The sequence below is a fragment of the Eptesicus fuscus genome, chromosome 6, assembly GCF_027574615.1.
Source record: "Eptesicus fuscus isolate TK198812 chromosome 6, DD_ASM_mEF_20220401, whole genome shotgun sequence".
NCBI lineage: Eukaryota > Metazoa > Chordata > Mammalia > Chiroptera > Vespertilionidae > Eptesicus > Eptesicus fuscus.
This window is the reverse complement of record NC_072478.1, coordinates 84,051,757-84,077,285: the sequence shown is the minus strand read 5'-3', so window position 1 is coordinate 84,077,285 and position 25,529 is coordinate 84,051,757. Positions and strand designations below refer to the sequence as shown.

Here is a 25,529-nt window from a genome sequence, read left to right as displayed (position 1 = left end):
AGGCCTCTAGTAATACTATAAAAGAGTATTTCTCGAGAGCTTATTATGGGCCAGGCACTGTGCCATCCGTCTTATGTGGATTATTTTATTAAATCCATATAATAACCATGATAAGGTTGGTACTGTTTTTATTTCCATTTCCCCCATTTATTTCCATTTTACAAATGAGAGAACTGAAGACTGAAGAGGTCAGTAACTGGCCCAAGGCTGTTATGGTGGGATCAATGATTGTGTGTGTGTGTGTGTGTGTGTGTGTGTGTGTGTGTGTGTGTGTAAGGGTGGGGATAAGGTGGAGGTACTGGAGGGAGAAGCAGGGAGGACAGTCAGTGGAACTGAGAGGCAGGCGGTGGCACTGAGGTCCAGCAGGTGACCAGATGAAAGCCCTGGGAGTCGGGGGAGCTAAGATATGAATTTTCTGGGACGTTTCCCTGTCTGGCATATTGTCTCACTGTTTTGTTCTGACTAGTCAGTCTTATTGCATCTTCACATTGAATCATTTTTTTTTTTAAAGATAGCAGAGTCCAGCTCAAATCAGAGGATGCAGAATGAAACAAGTTTACTTTGTTTGGCTCATTGTCTCCTTCTAGGAAGGTGTATAAATAAATAACAGAATCTTGCTGTTTCGTAGGACAATGGGTTTCAAACACTTTATAAAATCCCTGAAAAGGAGGCCTTATGTAGAAGGTCAATGTGTTAGGAGATAAAAACATGGCTTTTAAGAGGAAAGCTCTATATCACTGCCATGTGTGCAGGTGGCTGTTATATGGGTGAAAATAAAAGCAAGGTGCAGGACAGTGCAGTGAGTATGATGACAAAGTACAGAAGTACATGGAAGAGAACTTGAGACTGGAAGTTAAGGATATGAAGGAGACTTACTTTTGTACAATATAATTCTCTTTTTCTTTAACCTCGTGCATATATTAGTTAAATAACAAAATGGGATTCAGGGGCTCTTAGCATTGCCTTCTTAACTTTCTTTTCCTTCTGACACCCCTGAGGGGTTCCCTGGAACATAATTTGAGAAGCACTGCTCCAGCAAGTGCTTTGGATGTTCCCTCTTAATGAAAGCCAGCATCCACCTTGGCTGTGTTCTAATTACAGGCTGGCACTCAGGGCTGCCATCATCCCCAGTCAGTCAACATGCATGTATGAAGTGACTGGAGGGCAATGACCTTGAGTTGATCAGTCTTCATCCAATAGAACAGCTCAGTATTTGGGAATCACCAAAAAACCCTCCACAGAGGCTTGTTTTAAACACAGGATCCTTGTGTTTTCAGGAAGCACTCTGTCCACCTTGGTTAATACCCCACCCCGCCAGTGACTTAGCTCTAGGCACGTACCTCTCTGCCACCACTTACTCTTTCTCATACTGCTCCGCCCTTTCCGGAGAGTGCTCTGTCCTGAAGTGCCCAGGCTGGCTGTGCTCCGCACGGGGTTGACTATGGCCGTGGGCACAAAGACGGACTTGAAGGGGCGGCTTTGTCGGGGATCACCTTCTGAAATGCTGCCTTGGGAGGACACAGAGGAGGTCGACAATGTCCATGTGGCGTAGAGACCAGGGCTCCGGGAGTCTGGAAAACTAGATGTCTTTCTGGGTGTGGGAATTGTTTTCAAAAGAAACAGAGAAAGCAAATGGTCAGTCAGGAGTCCTATTTTAAAAACCTTCCAGCTCCCCTGATGTGGCTCTTCCTCGCCCTCTTTCTACCCATAAATGAGCTTTTTGTCAACGACGTGGGCTTAACTACGTAGCCTCATCCTACACTTGCTGACTGTGGTGCTGAGGGAGGCAGGGGCTCTCATAAGGGTCCTTTACGTGTTCACCTGGCTTTGTCCATTCAGGGACTTTTCCACTCGATTCTAAACTCTCTGAAGGCAGAGATTTTATATGACTTACGTGTCCTGCAGACCTTAATTATGAATAAACTAGTAGCCCTGCACACGAATCCGTGCACCAGTAGCTCGCTGCCACCCTCCAGTAGCTCTCCGCCCGCTGTCCCGCCCTCCTATAGCTCCCCCTGCCCTCCACCCCCCATCATAGCTTGCTGCCCTGCCCCCTCCTGTAGCTCTCCGCCTCCCACTTGTAGCTCACTGCCCCACCCTCCTGTTGATCCGTGATCCTGTCATTATGTGGTCGGTTGTTATGCTTCATGGCATAACGACCATTTGCATATTACATCTTTATTATATAGGATGTTTGCTGAATGGCTGCCATGATGCTTTTAGCCCTGATGCCAGTCATTCTGGCTAACACATATTGAGCTCTTACTGTATGCCAGGCAATAGCCAAGTGCTTTGCCCACATGATCTCATGGATTCTTCACAAGAGCCCTTTGAGGCAGGTTATTATGAGTGCTGCTATTTTATAGATGAAAAAAAAAAAGGAGATTTGGAGGTACTTGCCCAAGCAACTACTACTCTACCACTGAGCGACATCACCTGCGCTCTCACCACTGCATACGCTACCTTGGGGCTAGTTAGAGCATTCATCATTTGGTAGCAAGGAAAACCTGCATCCTGCTTGAAAGAAACTAAGTAAAGCAGTGGGTAGTGCCACCATAAGACACTAATTCTTCAGCCTTGGGGTCTGATTTTTAATGCTAGTATTCAAATTTTGTAAAACAGCAAACAACTCCTCCTCCATTGTTCCCAGCCCACAAGTCCCTGAACCCCGTGGGGAATGGCTGTCAATCTACATGCCCTTCTTGCCCTTGCACCAATCCTCCCCCAACATCACAGCCTCTCCTAAGCAGCCCATCCATCACCTTGTCACTCTGTTGATGAAATAACCTCGGCTAATTACCTGGGAATAACCAACTTGACCATGGTCCCCGGCACAGAGATGCCCTCCTCCCTCCTAGTTTCCTGCCTGTCAATGCCTCCAGGTTTCTCTTTGGGTAATTTCCTCCTTTTCTCTCCTTTTGCTTAAAAGTGATATGTAGTTTAATAATGTTGTACAAAGATGAATAAGGCATCCTTTAATGTAGCCAATCCTGCCCAAGACACATATGCAGCTCGATGCACCAGGAGCTGATGCCTGCAGCCAGGGGACTTTGTCCATAGCCATCAACCTGCCTCTGGTCCCTGGTGATGCGATCAGTGCAGGGGAGTGGGCTGCCCACCAGGAAGAGCCCACACTACATTGGAGGTGATGGCTGCTGGAGGAGAGAGACCCCCAGCACTAGCTTCCATGGCATAGTCTGCATCTGCCTGTCTTTTTTTTTTTTTCCTTTTAATAGTCAACAGGCTATTTTTTTTTTATTGAGGTATTATATGTGTACATATCTTACCATTACCCCCCCCCACCCCACACCCATACATGCCCTCTCCCCCCAGAGTTTTGCGTCCATTGTTTATGCTTATATGCATGCATACAAGTCCTTCGTTTGATTTCATAACTCCTCCACCTCTCTCTAACTTTCCCCCTTCAACAGGCTATTTTTAGAGAGAGAGAGGAAGGGAGAAGAGAGAAACATCGATGTGAGAGTGTAACATCGATCAACTGCCTCCTGCACACACCCCCATAGAGATCGAGCCCACAACCTGGGCACGTGCCCTGACTGGGAACCGAATCAGCAGTGCCTTGGTGCATGGGACAACGCCTAACCAACTGAGCCACACTGGCCAGGGCATGCATCTGCCTGTCTTTTGAATCAAAGCTTTAAGGTGCTAGATGCTGCAAAATGGATTGAAAACAGGAGAGAATGCTTCCAGAACTGTTTCCAGCAGCAGCAGCAAGGAATTAGGCCCCAGCCAGCTTTCTTCCACCAGTCCCGTCTTTAAACAGACTGACATTCGACCTCTTTTTTCTAGCCCAGCACTAGGCTGAATCCAGAAACTCCTAAGTCCCAAGTCCTTCATTTAAAATGGGGCCCCTCTGTGTCTTAGCTCAGCACTTCCCTAGCACTTTCTTCTGACATCAGAGCACTTTGCACACACATATGAATCAATCCCCATGACACCCCAGGCCTGCAGACATCATGATGCTTGTGTTCTAGCTGGAGAGACTGAGGGACATTGGGGCGTGAGGGCAAGGAGCACGTGTTGCCTCTGGTTTGCTCCATTGTGCTGCTTTGAATGTGCAGGTCCTGTGTCCTCTCTTCTGTCCGTGACATGAGCCCTTAAGAACTTGCTGAATGTTTGAAAGGGGCATGGACCTTGATAATTTTTATGTAGTTCTGTGTAGAAAGTTAAAGGGAAATGAGTGCTGGCCCATGAGTCACTGGGAGGGCACATGTATTGGGCGAAGTTTGCAAGAAAAAGAAATATCCTGGCTAACTGGACAGAAGGGAATTTATGGGGAGGCTGGGAGGGTGTGGAAAAGGCTTGGAAACAGGTCTAAGGGAGGTTGCTGAGGAATCTGAGGTGGGAAGGGTCTGATCAGACGCTACTGTTTATGTTTTCGCCATGAATGGTCTTCAGTTTTGCCCACATTATTTCCTCCGTTGTCCAGGTTTCCAAGTCCCAAGAGAAAGTATCAGGTTGGCTGAGCCTGTCCCTTCGCTGTGGTGATGGGTTGAGGAAGGGGAGGAGGAGGGAGTGGTTAATTTCTTCAGTCTCTGAAAAGGGAGGAAACTTCTGCCTCCCATCAGACTGTGCAGGAAGGAGGAATCTCAAAGGGGTGTTGGTGCTATTGAGAAGGGGTTTGTGTGAAAATGAGACAAATGCTCTGAACCACCTGAGCCAGTGCTGCCTCCAGGAACTGGGAAGCACCTCATGGTGGCAGAGCTTAGTTGTGCTCAACACAGGGCAGGCTGGACACCTCCTCGCACAGAGGGCTGGAGCTCTGCGTGCCACAGCAGCCTTTCCCTCTCTTGGTGATGAAGGTTCACTTGGTGAATCTTCAACCAAAAACCTGGCATTTTGGTCAACTCTGGTCTATGCATAGTTGGTCTCGAAACTGGCTGGCTCAGTCCATTAGGGGATGGTGCTAATGAGAGCAATGGTTCAAATGGTCAGGGCGCACCTCACACCTTCGAGCCCTGCCTATTGGTGAAAGGGGGCACCACCCAGCAAGGGGGCTTGTGCCTGCGCAGAGCCACCACTGCAAACAAAACAATGGGGGTGAGGGAAGTTCACACACACAGAACCAAAGAGCAGGAACACAAGTGTCCAACCCACTCAGTTCCAACACAACCTGTTTAAAGTAGCAGAAACCCAGCTGACAAAGGACAGCATCATTCAGCCCTAAGGAGGGGGAGGAGCTAAATTTCCCACAGTGGAAAGGGTGGTTAGGAATAAGGGTGAGTTGCCCCAAAATAGACAAATTGGGCAAATGTCATCCACGTCCAAGATGAGCGGGGATGGGAACGTTCTCTGTGTCAGGGAGGCCATAGGAAAACGTGTCCACACAGAGAGCACTGACCCTCTGTCACCTCACAGCCCTCAGGAGGATGTACTGTGGCAGGGACTTGTTCGTCTAGGAAATGCTGGTTCTCTAGAAGCAAAACCACCCATCAACATATGTAGCACCTCAGTATAGGAGAACGTTCAGATGTCTGTGAGCTGGGGTGGGGAGATGGACTGGGTGGCAGTCTAGTGTTGAGACTCTATCCATGTCTGACATGCAGCCAGATTGAAGGGCATGAGTCTTGATGTGCCCAAGACCACACAGGAGAACAGCCAGGGAGGAGAGAAAGGGAAGCTGAAGCTCTGAAACGCACTGGAATGGAATTCTATGTGTATTTGAGTTAGGGTGACCACATGTCCATTTTTTCCAGGAGAGTCTCTTTACACCTGCTGTATTAAGAGTGTCCTTTTCTCAGGAGAAGAAGAAAAAGATAAATATGAACCATAAAGTAGCAGTAAATATATATCTATCAACAAATGAATCTAAAATAAATGAATAAGAAATCTAATGAACAGAATAAACTGGTGAATAAAATAGAATCAGAGGCATGGAAATGGAACAGGCTGATGATTCTCAGAGGGAAAGGGGGTGGGGGACCAGGAAGAGATTAAACAAAGATCTTATATGCATGTATGCATTACCTATGGACACAGACAAGAGGGTGGCGAAGGCCTGGGGAGGGGCGGGGACCAGGTGAAGGGGGACAATGGGGGGAATAAAGAGGGAATCTGTAATACTCTCAACAATAAAGATTTTTTAAAAAAGAGTGCCCCTCTTCTCTTAAAAGTGTCCTATTTTGGATGATAAATTATATGGTCACTTTTTTTTTTTAAAGTATGTTTTTTTTAATTGATTTCAGAGAGGAAGGGAGAGGGAGAGAGAGAAACATTAATGATGAAAGAAAATCATTGATCAGCTGCCTACTGCACGGCCCCAACTGGGGATCGAGTATGAAACCCAGGCATGTGCCCTGATGGGGAATCAAACTATGACCTCCTGGTTCATGGGTCGAAGCTCAACCACTGAGCCACACTGACCAGGCATGGTCATTCTTATTCTATCAGTTCTTCCATAGCATAACCAAGACTATGCTAAGGCCTGGTGCATAAGCAAATGCCCTAGTAGTACACACATGGCCCTAGAGCAGTGGTCGGCAAACTCATTAGTCAACAGAGCCAAATATCAATAGTACAACGATTGAAATTTCTTTTGAGAGCCAAATTTGTTAAACTTAAACTTCTTCTAATGCCACTTCTTCAAAATAGACTCGCCTAGGTCATGGTATTTTGTGGAAGAGCCACACTCAAGGGGCCAAAGAGCTGCATGTGGCTTGTGAGCCACAGTTTGCCGACCACGGCCCTAGAGAATTCATGTTAGAGCCCATGGAAGAAACTGTTCATGAGTTAGGGTAGGTGTCCTCCTAGCGCCTCATTGTCACTTCTAGACCATTCTCCCATCCTCCTCTGTATCTCCGAGCTCTGACATATTATCGGACCCTCCCATCTTGTTGCAGTCGTCATTTCTCCTCAGGTCTCTCCTCTCATTCCTGGAAGATTTCAGCTCCAGGCTCACTGCCCTTCTCTCCACTCTACCTGATCCTACCAGGGTGATTTCATCTCGAGTTAGGGCTTTAAATGCCATCTCAAGCCTGGACTTCTTCCTTAAATGCTAGACTTGCATACGGAACCACATCTTTATGAGGATTACTAACAGACATTGGGACTTAATCTGCTGCAAACAAAGCTTTCGCTTCCCTTCCGTCCCCCAAAACCTGTTCCTGTTTTGGTTTTCACCTCCATAGCAATAAAAGGCAACTCCATCCTACAGTGACTCACACAGAACTTGGAGACTCACCTCAAATCCTCTATTCTTTCACACCCGATATTGGATCTGTCAGAAAATCTGGGCTATAGCCAGAATCTGATCACATCTCCCTCCCTCCACGGCTCACACCCTGGTTCAATTCACCATCACTCTCCCCTGGATTATGATAATATTCCCTTAGTCTCTCTGCTTCGAACTTTTTGTCTCAACAGTTTATTCTAAAGCCAGCAACTAGAGGAATTCCAGTTCAAACTTAAGTTAGATCATGTCATTCTTCTGCTCAAAACCCTGCAATAGGGTTAAAGTCAAATTCATTATGACCTAGGAAATGCTCTATGATCTGACCCCCTGTTACCATTCTGACCTCATCTCCTACGAACCTACCCCTCACTGGATTTAATCCAGGCCTGTGGGCCTTCACGTCAGATGCATTCCTCCCCTAGGGCCTTTGTTCAGGAATTTGCTGTTCCTTTGGCCTGGAATACACTTCCTTTGACGATCCACATGGCTCCCCTCCTCATTTCCTCATTCCTCCTCCTCCTCAGTAAGGCCATCCCTGACCAATCTGTTAGAACCTTAATCACCCCCACACGAATTCTATTCCCCTTTCCTGATTTATTTTTCTTCTTCGCCCTTAGCATTAACATACCATACATATTACTTATACATCTTGTTTTTTGGTCTGTCTGTTCCACTAGTATGTAATCTCCTGTGGGCAGGGATTTGGTGTATTTTGTTCACTGGTGTTTCTCCAGTGTCTAGAAAGGTGACCAACACATGTCAGTGGTCAGTGCTCAATAAATATTGGTTGAATAAATGAATTAAAGCATCAGTTATAGACACCCTTAGTTTGCTTTAGGAGATTTTGCCACTTTCTAACAAATTCCAAGAACCTTCCTTTGAAGGATAACTAGGATCTTCTGCCCCAACTTTCTGCCAATCTTTTCACACAAGCCTGGACCTATGGGAACCCAGACTTCGCCTGCACTCTTCCTAGAAAGGGGGTCCGCCACCTCACCTGCTAGCCTGATAGGCAGCCTTTCGTTGAACCACAACCTCCCCCTGGTTCACTGCCCCCTCGTGGAATAAGCCCCTGGTGGACACAGTCTATGATGGTCCCTCTGACCCTTCTTTGTACATTAACACGATAGCCCTTGCTTATCGGTTTCTTCTCTGACGTGGTTTTGTCTGCTTACCATCCTTGCTGCCCTCCTCCGGACTCAGTGCCTCGCCTACATGAAGGTCCCCCCCGAACTGAACCTATGACTCCAGGAGTGAGCCCCAGAGCGTACCATGAGATCATCACTTTCCTTGGGATTATGACTCTCTGGCATGTCATAAAGACAGCACTTGGTGTGGTGATGGCCTCACTGCCTTGGCTTTGCCCGAGCTGGTGGGGGTACAGGTAGGAGGAGGCATGGGTAGTTTGGGAGTTTGTGTGCATTGTGGTTGTGGTGGGAGGTGGCTAGACAAACTGTGGGCCAGGGAAATCAACAGGTATGGCAGAGATGACAAAGGTTGAAACAAGTTATTTTGGAAGAAGACCTGCAGGGTAACCAACATGTGACCTGGGGCGTGGATGGACAGGGAGTAGTCTGAATTCACAGAAACTCTGCTTAACTTCTGGGAAGGTTCCTGAGGTCCTCTGGGTGGTCATCCTACCATCGCATTTCCCCATTCTGCCACTAGATGGAGTGTTGAGGTGGAGGATGTGAAGTGGGATTTTTGGCATTTGTACAGAAAACCTGAAATCTAGATCCTGGGCAGGTTGCTTAACTCTGTACATCAGTTTCCTCATTTGTAAAATAATATATACCTTAAAGGGTTCCTGGGCATAGCTAATGAGTTAAAAAATGCAAAAGTGCTTGTAAACTGTGGAGAACTATAAAAAAAGACAACTATTGCCCAGCCGGTGTGGCTCAATGGTTGAGCGTCGACCTATGAATCAGGTCACAGTTTGATTCTCGGTCAGGGCACATGCCCAGGTTCGATCCCCAGTGTGGGGCGTGCAGGAGGCAGTCGATCAATGATTCTCTCTCATCATTGATGTTTCTATCTTTCTCACCCTCTCTCTTCCTCTCTGAAATCAATAATATATTTAAAAATAAAAAAAAGACAACTATTTTAACTATATACATGTTTTTAAAATTAAAGTGTTAGGAGGGTAAAAGCTGTTTCTTGTGTTTCTTGGCCGGCACTCGGTAAGAGCATCGAGTTGTTCAACAATTCAACCATCCCCAGATGGCCCCGGTCTAGAAGACCCCTCCCCGGGGTGCCTGGGATTGGAGGGGACGCACCTGAAAATGGGGATGACGTAGTTGTTGGGGAAGATGCCCACTCGCCCGGTGACCAAGGAGACGCCCTTGAGCCAGCCGTCCTGGTACTTCCCCAGGACCCTGATGCCTTCTCCCCTCTGCAGGTCCAGCTCATCGGGTCCGTGGGCGGAGTAGGAGTGCAGGGCTACAAACCTGGGGGACACAGGGCACTGGTGAAGGACAAAGGGGTACACCTCTAGGGGAGGGCAGGGGAGTGGAGAAGGACGAAGGGACATGGAACCTTCAGCCCAGTGGTTAGCGATAACAACCTTGCAAAACTGAAGCCTCAATATGTAAGGCAGATAAAGATGGCAGAGAACCTGGTCGAAACAGCCGAGGGGGCCCGATCCCTGCCCTCTCCATGTCCCCCCACCTCCGCAGAATGTCACACAACTGCAAGTCACTAGTTTAGGCTACACCAGCATTTTGACAATGGGACACTGGCCTACAGTGGAGAAAGGAGCTGGTGACCAGAAATTAGTGGCAGCGGGTCTCAGCCCCAGACATGATGGCTCTACCGAGGCTGCTTTCTCACTCTGCTTAGAGAGTTGCCCAAGAACACACGTGCAGCCAGCAGCCTCAGGGAAATGAGAGGTCGGCTGGAAGCCTCGATCCACTCCCTCTCCTGAGAGTAGAAACCTGTTTGCCCCCAGGAGCTAGCTTAACGTAGGCAGGGAAGTGGGCACTGGGCTGGGGGTGGGGCAGGGTTCGCTCTAGTTCTTTGGCGCACAGCGGAATGCTGGCTGCACGGTGGGATGGAGGGGAATGGGCTTAGTATGGTGAAAATGCCCTCGGGTTAGAGCAGTGAGTTTTCCACTGTGAAGTCCACACAGGGGTCGGGTAGGTCACACCCAGGTATGAGTCGGAGATGAAGACACTGGGGAATAGTGAGGCTGTGGAATGAGAATACCTGCTGACTAAAGGCATTAGAAAATAGCCCACTTGGCATGCCAGGTTCAGGGGCCACGGGTGTAGGGCCCTCAGGCTAGACCTTAGCAAGTCCTTGTAGATTCTAAGGACTGTGAGACACTGGAAGATTTTATCAAATGGGCTGGGGGTGGAGTGTTCTCATTTGCAAGTTCTTCCCCCTAGAAAATGCTACATTTTTTTTTTTTTTTTTACTGATTACTAAAGCAACATCTATTTATAACCCAACATGAATCTAAAGGAAGACAATAGAAATTGCTCAATACACAATTTCCCAGCAATGTTCTGGTATATAACCTTCTAGTCTCTTTCTACTTTGTGAAATAATGAGCTAGGATGATGTGCTTTGCTAATTTGTACTTTTCACCATTATTTCCATTGGCGATTTTAAAGGGCGGGGAGCCGTTGTCTCTCTGGATGGGAAGGCTTTGGAGTGCTCAGTGGCAGAGGAATGGCTAAGATGACCCCTCTGCACCAGGACCGGGTGGAGGGCTCAGCTTTTTACTCACATGTTAGCTGAGAGGTGTTGCTGGGAGCCAGGCAGACTGACGATGGCCATGGAATGTCCTGGGGAGGCAGGTGTGGCGTGATACATGCTGACCTACACAGACAGAAAAGACAGCCATGCTGAGTCAGTGAGTGACACAAGCCAGGCCCACAGCAGAGCTGCTACAGAAAGGCCTGATGCAGCTGGAAACCAAGAGTCGTGCCCAGCGCTACCCATCATGGGCCATGTCTGTGGTTTGTGGGAAGAGCAGGGCGGGATTACATCGGTTTATGTCCTGGGGAGGTGGGGGGATGGGGAGGTGGCTTGCCAAGGCTGCATTCCAAGATTACTCAGGTAAGACCGAGAAAGAAGACCAGTTGGATTGACAGTCAACAGGGCACCGCCAGACTCCTGGATCCGTCCCCGCTGGCCCCTCCCCACCCATCTCTCAGTGCATGCACCTCCCTCTCTCTATGAAAACCTGCTCTCAGAATATGATACAACGGCTAATATTGATTGAGAACTTAACACTTGCCAGGCACTTTGAAGTGCTCTACAAGCAAAGGTCATCTTTATTAAAGGTACTGTTATCCCCATTTTTGGATGAGGAACTGAGAGAAGGAAAGGTCACCCAACTAGTATGAAACAAAATGTAAAACCAGGTCGCCTAGCTCCGCCCCCCTCATCCCCACCTCCCAGCTTATCTAGTGACTTATGGAAGATGAATCTGAACCCTTTCCACATTTTTTTCCAGGACAAAAGAGGGAGCAACAAAGTTATAAGCTCCTGGAAACTGTCTACTCTCTTGGGACCTTGCCTGTTATCTAACCGACTACCTTTCCTAGTTCCTTCTTGGCACGTATCACAGATTGTGATCGTTTCCTTATTTACTAACCATCCCTCCACTAGACTCTAAGTTCCATGAGGCAGGGACTGTGTCTTGTTCATCACTATATTCCTTATGTGCTCAATATATTGTTGTGGCTTAAAGAACAAGTGAATGAAAAAGTTTTCCTACCAAGGACTAATGAAACCTCGTCCATCTCCATGCCATCCAGAGTAAATACATTCAATCTGTCTCAGTTACCCACCCATAAGTGATGGTAACTACATATGTGTGCCTTTTAGGACTCTGGTTTTGAAGGCTACTGTTGAGTCTGAGTGTTTGGGCAGGTGTGAATGCCTCACTGAGTGCATCTGTCTCCGGCTCTCTGTGCAAGTGTGTATGTTTGTTCAGAATCCATGACAGTTGTATGTGGATGTGTGATGACATTGGTCTATTGTATGTCTGATTATGTTCATATATGTGGTCTATAAGTTGATATGCACATATGCCATGTGTGATTATATGTATGTATGGTTGTATATATGACTGTAAATGTCTATCTGGGATTCTGTGTGCTTGTGTATGAAGGTGTGTGCAGGCATGTATGACTATAGTTTTGTGTGTGTTTATGGTTGTATAAATGTATGTGATTGTGACATTATTAAAATCCAGTTATAGGATCGGAAACCATTCTAGTTGGTGGTAATGTAGAGAAACTGAAACTCTTATACAGTGCTGATGGGAATGTTAAAGTCTGGCAGTTCCTCAAATGATTAAACATAGAATTACCATATTACCCAGTAAGTCCACTCCCAGTACATACCCAAGGTCACACAAAAATTTGTACACAGATGTTACAGCAGCATTATTCATAATAGTCAAAAGGTGGCAATAACCCAAATGTCCATAGACTGACGAATAGATATACAAAATGTGGTATATCCATGCAATGAAATATTACTTAAACATAAAAATAAAGTATTGACACAGGCTAGAACATGGCTAAATCCTGAAAACATTTTGCTAAAAGAAGCCAGATGCAAAAATACTACATTACATTATTCTATTTACATGAAATGTCCAGAATAGGCAAATCAATGGAACTAGAAAGTAGATTAAAGGTTTTTAGGGGCTGGGAGACAGAGGTAGATATGGGGGTGATAGTTAATGGGTGTGAAAGTTAAAGGGTACAAGGTTTCTCTTTGCAGTGATGAGATGTAAAATTGCAGTAGTAATGGTTGCAAATATCTGTGGATATATATAAAAGCCACTGAATTGTATACCTTAGAAAGGTGGATTGTGTGGTATGTGAATTCTATCTCAATAAAAGTCTTAAAAAATAAAAGTGTTCCATGGTCACACATCTGAGGCTAACACTTCGTCAAGTATTCTGATCTTGGCAATAAAATATTGTCATACTGGTTCCCTCAAAGAGATGAAAAGGAGCTGGCTCTGGGCTGGGCAGGTCCTTTCCTGTGGCTGGGCAAGGTAAATCCCTGCCGGGCTTGGGAGCTGTGCCAGGGCGAGCCTTGTTATGCGAATAACTAATCTTATGTTTGTAGAGACTGTCGAAGCACTGATTAAGCAGCATGAACTTCACTTAGCACCCACGACTTTCCAATGTTATGTTTGCGTAAAAAGTCCTTCCATCCATAAACACTATTAATCTTTAGGGAGGAGGGAGTTGCCAGAATGCAAAGCCACCCCCTCCACTGCACCGGACTCTCTCTCTTTTCTTCTCTAGGCCTTCCTGGAGAGGGGGTATTTCCTCCTATTTGGTACATGGTACCAGGCCAGGACTGAAATTGGTGGGCTTGTGATGGAATTCTTTCTAATATGGAACAGTAAGGGAGGTCAGAGTCTCAGGTTTTGAGGTGTCTTGGAGGGGAAGGGAGAACATGAGTGGAGGAAGTGGAGGAAGAGGAGGGAGAGAGGGGGAAATAGTGGATGACTCTGAGAGTGGGGAAGAGAGAAAGTGAGACAGAGGCACAGACAGAGGCTCAATGAGAGAAAGAGAAGGGTTCAGAGGGATAGAAGGGAGAAGAAAGGGAAATTTTGAAAAAGATGAGAAAAATTGTGACCACTCTTTAAAAAAAAGACAGCACAATAAGAAAAGAGCAAAAGCAAGATATATTGAGTGGCCAATAAGTACATAAAAAGATGATCAACATAAACAATTATACAAAAATGCAAGTTAAAACCACTATGTGATACCACTATAAACCTAAGAGATTGGCTAAGATGATACTGATGGACCATACCAAGTGTTGGTGAGCATGTGGAGCAACTAGAATTCATATGCTGCTTGTAGGAATGTAAAATGGTGCCACCACCCTGGAAAACAGGTTGGCCATTTAAAAAAATAAAGTTTAATATACATTTATCATGCTACTCAGCAATCCTACTCACAAGTCTTTATCAAAGAGAAATGAAATCATGTCCATACAAGGACTTGTACATGAATGTTCACAGCGGCTCTATTCATTTCAGACAGAACCTGGAAACAACCCAAATGCCAAGCAACTGGTGAATGAATAAACAATTGTAGTTTAACGACAGTGGCATATGCCTCAGCAATACATGCAATGACATACATGAATCTTAACACCATCCTAAGTGAAAGAAGCAGGACATCCAGGATTACATGTTCTATAATGCCATTTATATGACAGTCCTAAAAAGCCAAAACTATAGTGACAGAAAACAGATGAAAGATTGCCAGAAGCCAGGGGTGGTGAAAAAGGATTGCAAAGGCAGAGCCAAAACTGAATACACGAATGAATGGATGGATGTCTGACTGCAGTGATAGGAAAAGAGAGGAAGATAGACAAAGGCAGGGAAAGAGGAAGACAGAAGCAGACAGAAATGAAGGCCCTGTTCGGGAAATGAAGACAACCACATAGGTCGATGGCCAGCTTCTGAGGAGGCAGGTCTGTTCCTGTCCTTGGCATGGAAGATGGAGGCCCAGCCCTCCTGAGTGAAAGAGCCTAGTGAGTGGTTCCCTGGGGTCAACTGTGACCTCAGGTCTTGGGGCCCTAGAGGTCTGAGGCCAGATGTGAGGTCCTCCAGCAACGGGTACTTCCTGGCACAGGGTTTGGGGACCTGAGCAAGATTAGAGAGTGGGTGTAGATTTGAGGGTGAGGATTTCTGCTACAATCTAAAAACATTTTTCTTCCTTTTGAAGGAAATGACTCATTTCAAAAAGTCTTTATCAGAAACAGAAGCATCCACAGCTGTGTGGCCTCTGGGTGTTTTCAGGTCTTGAGGTGTTAAATGAGGGAGGAAGGTGGCATGGAGCCTGGCACAGCATTGTTACAACATTCCGCTGGCCCCAGCGCCTTTCCCAGCAGCCACGCAGGCGTAGAGAATGCGGCTCCCTCTCTGGACCTGGACAGGAGATCTAGCTTCATGCTCAGGCATGTGGTTCTAGTGTTTACCAGGATGTGTGATCTTGGGCAAGTGATGGCATTCTGGGGCTCTTCCATGTCCTCACCTGTACAATGGGGCAATAACGGCATCTCTCTCATAGAGGTGTTATCTGGATGAAACAGCACAACCCATGTAAGTAAGTTTAGCACATGTAAGTGCTCAATGAACATGACTTATTTGGATCTGCAAAGAGATTAGCTGCTGCATGTAGTGTACGGATGGTGTGGATGGAGCACTTTTTTTATGCAGCAGCTCTGCAAGGCCTTGGACTGAGAGCAGGATCCAAGAGTGTAATGGGGGATGGGAACAAGCAACCCTACCCCTCTCTTCTGGAGGAAAATGTCCTCAGATTTTCAAAATGTGAGTTTGCTGTCCCCCTCCCAGCCCTACTGTGGCACGCAGCTATTTCCTCCAGGGCTCACGCCTTGGTGGGCATGGGGTGACTGTTTCCTCAGTAGAGCGTGGTCCATTCCAGAGGGGCCCATTGTAGTCCTGCATCTCAGGAGTCCCAGGTGCTAACAGGGGCCTTAACCTACATAGTGTTCCTTCAGGGTTGGGAGACGAGTTGCATTTTATTTTTTTTTTAATTTCTTTATTGATTAAGGTGTCACATATTTGTCCTCATCCCCCCATTCCCATCCCACCCCTCTCCCCACGCATGCCCCAATCCCCTGTTGAACTTAACCGTTGGATAGGCTTATATGCATGCATACAGGTCCTTTGGTTGAACTCTCCCCCTCCCCCCACCCTCCCCCTCCCCTCCCCTATCCTTCCTCTGAGGCCCGATAGTCCGATCGATGCCTCCTTGCTTCTGGTTCTGTTCTTGTTCCTCAGTCTATGTTGTTCATCATTTCCTCTAGATGAACGAGATCAAATGTCACTAGATATATACTAATAAGAACTGAATGTGAGACGAGCAATAATATTTATGCTGACAGGCAAATGAATCTATCTGTAGCGAGCTTCCCCCTGGACCAACAGTTCTTTTGAGACCCAATTTCGATGTCCAGTAGTTCCTTATGTGTACATGTCAGCACTGACCCTTCAGCTCTGGATGGTGGACAAATGGTGGTAATGGAGGTCCGACTCCCTCTGGTTTGGTCTCGGCCGAACCCAGGGGCACGGCGTCACCTGGACTAAGGGGCACGTGGCCTCACCCATACCCAAGGGGCGCGTGGTCTCACCTGGGCCTGGGACCCAGCCTCACCCGGATGGATCCAGGGGCGCACGGCCTCACCCGGACCCAGGATCTGGCTTCACCCGTACCCAGGGACGCTTGGCCTCTCCCCGACCCAGGGGCACGTGGCCTCACCCGGGCTTAGTTGCACAAGGCCTCACCTGGATCCAGGGACACATGGTCTCTCCCGGACCCAGGGACGCTTGGCCTCTCCCAGACCCAGGGCCACTTGGGCTCACCCGGGCCTAGGTGCACGAGGCCTCACCCGGATTCAGGGACACATGGTCTCACCCGGACCCAGGGACGCTTGGCCTCTCCCAGACCCAGGGCCACTTGGGCTCACCCGGGCCTAGGTGCACGAGGCCTCACCCGGATCCAGGGACACATGGTCTCACCCGGACCCAGGGACGCTTGGCCTCTCCCAGACCCAGGGCCACTTGGGCTCACCCGGGCCTAGGTGCACGAGGCTTCACCCGGATCCAGGGACACATGGTCTCACCCGGACCCAGGGACGCTTGGCCTCTCCCCGACCCAGGGCCACTTGGGCTCACCCGGGCCTAGGTGCACGAGGCTTCACCCGGATCCAGGGACACATGGTCTCACCCGGACCCAGGGACGCTTGGCCTCTCCCAGACCCAGGGCCACTTGGGCTCACCCGGGCCTAGGTGCACGAGGCCTCACCCGGATCCTGGGACACATGTTCTCACCCGGACCCAGGGATGCTTGGCCTCTCCCAGACCCAGGGCCACTTGGGCTCACCCGGGCCTAGGTGCACGAGGCCTCACCCGGATCCAGGGACACATGGTCTCACCCGGACCCAGGGACGCTTGGCCTCTCCCCGACCCAGGGCCACTTGGGCTCACCCGGGCCTAGGTGCACGAGGCTTCACCCAGATCCTGGGACACATGGTCTCACCCGGACCCAGGGACGCTTGGCCTCTCCCAGACCCAGGGCCACTTGGGCTCACCCGGGCCTAGGTGCACGAGGCCTCACCCGGATCCTGGGACACATGGTCTCACCCGGACCCAGGGACGCTTGGCCTCTCCCAGACCCAGGGCCACTTGGGCTCACCCGGACCTAGGTGCACGAGGCCTCATCCGGATCCAGGGACACATGGTCTCACCCGGACCCAGGGACGCTTGGCCTCTCCCAGACCCAGGGCCACTTGGGCTCAGCCGGGCCTAGGTGCACAAGGCCTCACCCAGATCCAGGGACACATGGTCTCACCCGGACCCAGGGACGCTTGGCCTCTCCCAGACCCAGGGCCACTTGGGCTCACCCGGGCCTAGGTGCACGAGGCCTCATCCGGATCCAGGGACGCATGGTCTCGCCCGGACGCAGGGACGCTTGGCCTCTCCCAGACCCAGGGGCACGTGGCCTCACCCGGGCCTAGGTGCCCGAGGCCTCACCCGGATCCAGGGACACATGGTCTCACCCGGACCCAGGGACGCTTGGCCTCTCCCAGACCCAGGGCCACTTGGGCTCACCCGGGCCTAGGTGCACGCGGCCTCACCCGGATCCAGGGACACATGGTCTCGCCTGGACCCAGGGGTGTGTGGGCTCTCCCAGACCCAGGGGCGCTTGGGCTCACCCGGGCCTAGGTGCACGAGGCTTCACCCGGATCCAGGGACACATGGTCTCACCCGGACCCAGGGACGCTTGGCCTCTCCCCGACCCAGGGCCACTTGGGCTCACCCGGGCCTAGGTGCACGAGGCTTCACCCGGATCCAGGGACACATGGTCTCACCCGGACCCAGGGACGCTTGGCCTCTCCCCGACCCAGGGCCACTTGGGCTCACCCGGGCCTAGGTGCACGAGGCTTCACCCAGATCCTGGGACACATGGTCTCACCCGGACCCAGGGACGCTTGGCCTCTCCCAGACCCAGGGCCACTTGGGCTCACCCGGGCCTAGGAACACATGGTCTCACCCGGACCCAGGGACGCTTGGCCTCACCCGGATCCATGGAACACATGGTCTCACCCGGACCCAGGGACGCTTGGCCTCTCCCAGACCCAGGGCCACTTGGGCTCACCCAGACGAGTTGCATTTTAGAGATTAGGCATTATTTGGTAGCTTCTGTACCCACCACTGTGGATAATCTGGAGTTGACCATCTGTCTTTATAAAATTAAAAACTCTTTCCTCTATAGATCAAGAGACTTAAGAGCCACATGCAGGAATTGCAATGTGTGAACCTTATTTGGCCCTAAGCACTGGGTTTAATGCAATGAGCAAAACACACAAGGCTCCTCCTCCTTCCCCATGTGGTCCTCACCAAGTGCATGGGGGGAGGTGATTAAACCCATAATTATATAAGTGCAGTGCATGTTGGGCGGGGGAAGTTCAAGGTGCTCTGGGCACCATCATGCCAGGAGACATTTGCCTTGGTTGTTAAGAGGAATTTCACTCTTAGACTCTACAATTCTAAAGCTAACTTACTGTACCCCGGCCTCATTGTCATTATCCCCATTTTTACAGGTGAGGAAACTGGGATAAAAAGATTACATGATTTTCTGGAGGTAGCTAGCAAATGGGTGGTCAAGTTGACACCAGAAGCAAGGAACGTAGGCTTGGAACGCTTTCCGTAGGAAGCCACGGTCAACACTTATTTCCAGACCTCAGTGTGGCTAAGAGGTTATATGTATGAGGCATGTTTGTACATCCAAGGAAACAAAGCATCCAGCCAAATTCAGTGTTCTGTTTTTATGTTCCTGGATACACTGTGTTCATGATGACCACTGTCCCTGTCAAGTGTCCCTTGTAATACAAAATAGATCTGATAACAGGTGGAATGTTAAGTTGTTTTTCTGCTCCCTTCCCTGGCAGAACAGAGGTCCCAAGAGTAGACGATGTCCCTGAGAGTAGACACTGTCTGAGTTGTGAAGATGACTAAATTTATATCTGCCAGGTAGTCCTCGAAGCTTAGACTATTCTCTGTGACCTGGCTCCTGCTTTCCTCTCCAGACTTATCTTTCTCCTCTTCCCATTCACTCCTGGCCTTTGCACACCTCCCAGCCCCCACCCTGCTCTGTGACTTCCTTTGTAATTAAAAATGTTAGATGATAGCCAAGACCGGTTTGGCTCAGTGGATAGAGCGTCGGCCTGCGGACTCAGGGGTCCCGGGTTCGATTCCGGTCAAGGGCATGTACCTTGGTTGCGGGCACGTCCCCAGTGGGGGGTGTGCAGGAGGCAGCTGATCGATGTTTTTCTCTCATCGATGTTTCTAACTCTCTATCCCTCTCCCTTCCTCTCTGTAAAAAATCAATAAAATATATTAAAAAAATGTTAAATGATAAATACATTATGCATCCACATAAATGTATACCACTTTATGTATCATTTAAAGAGTAACAAAACTAACACCTGTATACATATCATTCAACTTAAGAAGTAGAGGGAAAATAGGATGGAATGTTGTCCTTAGAGCTCCTCTGCATATTCCTCTACAATCAGATCCCCTCTTCACCCCCACCCCCTACCCCAGGGTAAGTGTAATACTGAAATTTGTGGTAATCATTCCAATGCTTTTCTGTGTAATTAAAAAATGTTTTTATTGATTTTAGAGAGGAAGAGGGAGAGGGAGAGAGGAGAGAGAGAAAAACATGGATGTGAGAGAGAAACATCAATTGGCTTGTGGCCCCGACCAGGGATCAAGTTGGCAACCCCGGCATGTGCCTTGACCGGGAATTGAACCAGCGAACTTTCAGTGCATAGAACTATGCTTAACCACTGAGCAACGCGGTCAGGGCTTTTCTATGTAAATTTTACCACTTTGGAATACATCCTCAAACAATGTTGTTTAGGTTTGCTAGTTTTAAAATAGACTTTTAAAAAATTGTTACTATTTTTAATTGATTTTTAGAGAGAGAGGAAGGGAGAAGGAGAAACACTGATCAGCTGCTACCAGAGATCAATCCTGCTACCAAGTGGGTGCCCTGACCTGGAATCAAACCAGCAACCATTCAGTGTACAGGACGACACTCAACCAACTGAGCCACACCAGCCAGACCAGGTTTGCTCGTTTTTAAACACATTATGAACAAATTCATATTGTGTGTATTCTTCTGTAACTTGCATCTTTTGCTCAACACTAAGTTTTTGTGGCTAATTTTCACTGCGGTCTCATATTTCATCATATGCCTATGCCATAATTTAACCATTCTATCATTTGCATGTCATTTGGGCAATGTTTGGTTTGGGGGTGCTATGAATGATGTTGCTATGAACATTCTTGTGTATGTCCCCTGTGCACATGTACAAGACTTTTACCCCAGGATATACAGCTACAGGTGGAATTGATGGGCCACAGGGTATGAGCCTGCTCAGTTTTATTAGGTAGTAACAAACTTTCCCCAGCGTGGCTGAAACAATTTACACATCTGCCAACAGCAAATGACAATTCCCATTACCCCACAACCTTCCCAGCATGTGGTAATGCCTAGCTTTCTAATACTTGCCTATGGTGGGTGTAAAATTATATCTTATTGTGGTTTCAAAAGAATTTATCTGGGTATTAATGAGCTTGAGTTCCTTTTCAAATGTTTATGAGTCATTCCTGTTTCTTTTTTAAAAAATTAAATTTATTGAGGTGACTTTGGTTAATAAAATTATAAAGGTTTCAAGTGTATAATTCTATGATACATCATCTGTATATTGCATAGTGTGCCCACCACCCAAAGTCAAATCTTCTTCATCATAGATTTGGCTCCCTGTTTCTTATATGAAATGCCTATTCATGTTCTTTGTCTATTTTTCCCTTCTCCTGGGTTATTTATTATTTTCTTATTAAGTTATGGAATCTAATTTTTTTAGTTCTAATATTTTGAATATGAATTATTTGTCGCTTGTATTTTTACTATGTGGTGTCCTTTGATGAACAGAAGTTCTTTTTAACAGTAAAATTTACAATATATTCCCTTGCAGGAATCTTGAACATAATTTTTTTTATCTCAAGGTCATAAAGATGTACTTCTACACTGTCTTCTAAAAGCTTTATAGTTTTGCCTTTCACATTTAAGTGTTTGATGCAGCTAGCATTGATTTTTGACAAGGGGAATCCAATTTCATCTTTTTTGCACATGGATACACAGTTAGCCCAGCACCATAGTTCATCCTTCCTTCTGATCTGCAAAGCTCACTCTGTCATGAATCAAGTTTCCAGGCTGTGTCTATTTCTGGGTTCTCCAGTATGTTCCATTGGTTTAATAGAAGCCATATGCTAAATCCATGCCCTCTTAATACTATATCTTTATAAATAAAACCTGATATCTGATAGGGCAGATCCCACTCCTCACCCCAGCCAAATTCCATAATCTTCTTCTTTAGAAATATCTTGGCTGTTGGCTTTTTGATCTTCCATTTAAAATTTTGAAGCACCTTTTGACTTACAAACAAACAACCCACTGGTATTTGATTTTATAGATAAATTTGGGGAGAATCAATATCTTTAAAATAGTAAGTCTTCCAATCCAAGAGCATGACATAATTCTTCATGTATTTTAGGTTTTTTAAAATGTCGTTAAACAAGGTTTTGCAAATGTTCTCCATAAAAGACTTACATGTCTTTTGCTGAATTTATTTTAAGGGACTTAAAGAACTTAGTTGCTGTTGTAAATGGTATTTTAAAAAATATTTTTCTAATTATTATACAATTCGCTTTCCTGTATTGATTTGTGTCCAGTAGCCATGCTAAGCTCATAGTTATTCCTAATACACTTTTCTAGTTCTTTTGAGTTCCTTATTGAGAGAATAATATCATCTGCAAATAATGGCAGCTATGTTTCTTTCTTTCAAATACTTGACCTTTTATTTATTTTGCCTGCTCTACAGTACTGGCCAGGCACTCCGGGAGGGACAGTGTTGGGCAGAAACACACAGGCATTCTGTTCTTTTTGTTAATCTTAAAGGTAATGACTCCAACATTTCATCATTAAGTATGATGTTTGCTGTCGATTTTATATAGATTTCATTTATTGCGTTAAGGAAGTTCTCTCTTATTTCTAGTTTGCTAAGCTTTTAAGAAATATAATGAATGGCTATAGAATTTTATCATTTTTCTGTATCTATTGAAAAGATCACTTGGTTTTTCTCCTTTAATCTATTAATATAATACATTACACCAATCAATTTTGTAATATTAAACCAACTTTTCTTGGGAAAACACCAACTTAATGTATTTTATTTCCATATATTCCTGGGTTTGGTTTGCCAATAGACACAGAAGGTTTTTTGCAGCTGTTTACGAGTGAGGTAGAACTCAAATTTTTCTTATGTTACTGTTTTCCTGGTTTTGATATTAATAATACTTTAGCCTCATGAATAAATTGGGGAATGTTTTCTTTTCCCCCCCCATTCTTTGGAAGCGCTTGTAAAGAGTGAAAGTATCCCCTTCCTGGAAGTGTGAAAAAACTCACCTGTGTAACTGTCTGGATCTGGGGTTTTCTGTGTGGGAAGATCTTATATTACTGATTCAATTTCTTTAATGGTATAATACTATTCTGAAAGGCTGTCAAGACCTATTTACCAGATATAAAATGTTTCTTTTTTATAAACCCTGTTTGCTGAACACAGATTCCTGATTTATTTATTTGCCTTTTGGCCTCTGTTGGGGAGAAAAGGTGGTGCTTGGAACATCCGCATAGAGGCTTGGAAAACCCTAGCCAGCGTGGGTCCCCATACTGTCAGTTCAGGTCCTTTGAGAACCCCATGGGGACACTCACTGATGAGGTGGATTTCTGTACCTCCTTGAGACTCTCTGCAGCCATTGCTAACAGAATGGACGTTGGGGGCCATCTGAACTGGGTTTGAGTTTTGACACTGAAACCTACTGGCTGTGTGAGTCTCAGACTTAATTCCTCTGAGCTTTAGTGTCCTCATCTATAAAAGGGGGCAGTAATAGTAGCTACCTCATAGGATTTTTGTGAGAATTCAATCTGAACATGCATGCAAAGTACTTTGCACGATGTCTGCCTCTATGAAGTACCAGTAAACAGTCACCATTGTTACTGCTGTGAGGTGGGAGACATACAAGGCAGATGGGTGAGGAGACGAGGCAGATTCCCTTTGGGTAGGGCCCGTGATGGGTGGTTGACCCTATGTGTGGGAGACATGTATTCAGGAATCTCTTTCCTAACACTGGACAGGGATATTCTCATGCACCCTGAAGCTTCCAGTGAAGGAAGGGTGAGGGCTGGCACTGGCTTTTTGGGAAAAAGGCTGAAAATGCAACCTTCTCCTCAAACCACAATGACAAAATCCTGCTTCCTGCAAAACCTTGGGTCCTTGGGTTGGTGGGTAGAGTGTCCTCAGCCCTGTCACCCCTGTTCTGTTTTCTACCTCATGCTTTCCTGAGCCCAAAGGCCTGCTGCCTTCGAGGCAGGATTTTAGCACCAAAGCAGTCTGAAGGGGTGAGGCTTATTAGTGGTTTTTGCAACACCAAAACCTTAATTATAACCCTTGTCCGCCTCACCATAACAGTCCACTCGGAGAAGTAACTGCTTGGCCACAATGATAATTAAATCCTCTCACCACGCTTCATTAAAGACCATAACATTTAAACAAGCAAAGTTCCTGTTAAGTCTGCTGTGGGTCCCTCATGGCATTTATTCAGAGAAGATGCTTGTTGCACATCTGCTAGGTCCTGGCACCTGGCGAGGTCCTGGGGATTGGTGACAAAGGCCACTGCTCACTGGGACAGTGCAGGTGGTGTGAGAAACCTGCTATCCATCCTAATCTGGGGTCCTTCCCTCACAGTTTCCAGACAGGAGCACCCCAAAGAGGAGCAGTCTCTGAACCTCTAGAAATTCCCATGTTCTACCCATCTCTGATAGAGACCACAGGACCTACATCCTTAGAAAGCAGCTTGTTATGGTGGAGAGAGGGCGACTGACGGTTATTTCCTGAACTAAGAAGCATGGATGAGCAGACAGAGTTGGATGGGTTTTACAGGAGTCCCTGAGGGCTGGACCCCTCAGACAGGCCCTCTCTAGCTCATGTGCTGGACTTAGTCAGGAGGAGTTTGCCCAGTTTCTGGGAACCCTGCAGAGATGTCTGAGAAGGGATTTACTTCCCAGTCATTTCCATCATGGGGGTGTTATGGCACACTTTTTTGGCTTTCCTAAGGCGTAGGCAGCAGGGTGGGCGTTGACTCTGAGCAAGGTTTGGCAAAGCCTGAGGGAGAGGTATGGCAGCATTTGCATAGTCACACATGATGCTCAGGTGGCCGTTAGTCAGAACAGAAATGTCACCACGCCCAGCATCACTTCACCCTGGCACAGGCCAGGTTAAATGGCTGTCTCCGTGAAATACCCACGGACTCAGGTTCGGGTTCACTGTATGAATCTTGAAAAACTTGAAGCCCCTTCCCTTGGCTTTAGAACCCTAGAAGGAGAGAGCTGGAAAGGACCTTGAAGATAGCCTCATCGAATCCTCCGAGCTCCCAGGAGGGGAAATGTGGGGTCTGGTGGCTGAGTCAGGTCAGGCCCACCGTTGGGGGAGGGAATCATGTCTTGGAAGCTAGTTCAAGCAGTTGGTTTTCATGACTTGTTTTCCAGACTATGTTTCACTCATTTTTAACAAATATTTATTGAGATTTCCATGTGCCTGGCTCTGTCCTCATGGAGCTTATATCCTAGTGAGCAGGCAAAACAACAATCACACACAAACCTGAAAGCAAGGAAACAGAGTAGCTGGAGTGACCTGCGGTAGATAGGATGTGACCTGTGGTAGATAGGATGTTGTTGATTCTCACTAGGATGACCTTGGCCACAAACTTCATGGCCAAAACCGACCTATTCCCCACCCCTTGCACCTGGAAAGATGCCTTTGTGGGGCACTCAGCTTTAGAAATAGGTGCTATGCACCTATAGCGCAAGGACGGCATGGGGCTGAGGACATCAGCTGAAGGCACGCTTTTTCCATATATGGGAGGCCAGTCTCAGAGGCAGGGCTGCCTGGCATCCAGCCCAGGGCACAGGTGTTTTTGTCCTTCTGACAGAAGCCCCAGATGCTAAAGCCTGAACGCATGGGCACACCCTCAGCAAGGGAGGGCATTGATTAAGCTCAAAATCCCCACGGCTGGCAGGACATGAGCAAGCAAGGCAAAATGATGAGGTTAGCAGAGCATGGCAGTGACGCCCTTTATCCCTGTTATGTGACATTTGTAGAGACCCCACTCTGTCGATCACATACGTTCTTA

At 47.2% G+C, this 25,529-nt stretch overlaps 1 protein-coding gene across 5 annotated transcripts in view; it reads right to left on the bottom strand.

The window, feature by feature from the left end:
• SH3RF2 (SH3 domain containing ring finger 2) overlaps nucleotides 1–25,529 on the bottom strand; it is a 119,201-nt gene that overhangs the window by 23,465 nt on the left and 70,207 nt on the right. For 4 of the 5 annotated variants that reach the window (XM_028146184.2, XM_054718010.1, XM_054718009.1 and 1 more), the window contains exons 6-8: nucleotides 10,923–11,014; nucleotides 9,469–9,639; nucleotides 1,341–1,591 (exon numbers count right to left, since the gene is read on the bottom strand). In XM_028146184.2, the coding sequence (XP_028001985.1) occupies nucleotides 1,341–1,591; nucleotides 9,469–9,639; nucleotides 10,923–11,014 (514 nt within the window). The remainder of the gene's footprint in view (nucleotides 1–1,340; nucleotides 1,592–9,468; nucleotides 9,640–10,922; nucleotides 11,015–25,529) is intronic. The other variant, XM_054718011.1, reaches the window with a different exon arrangement.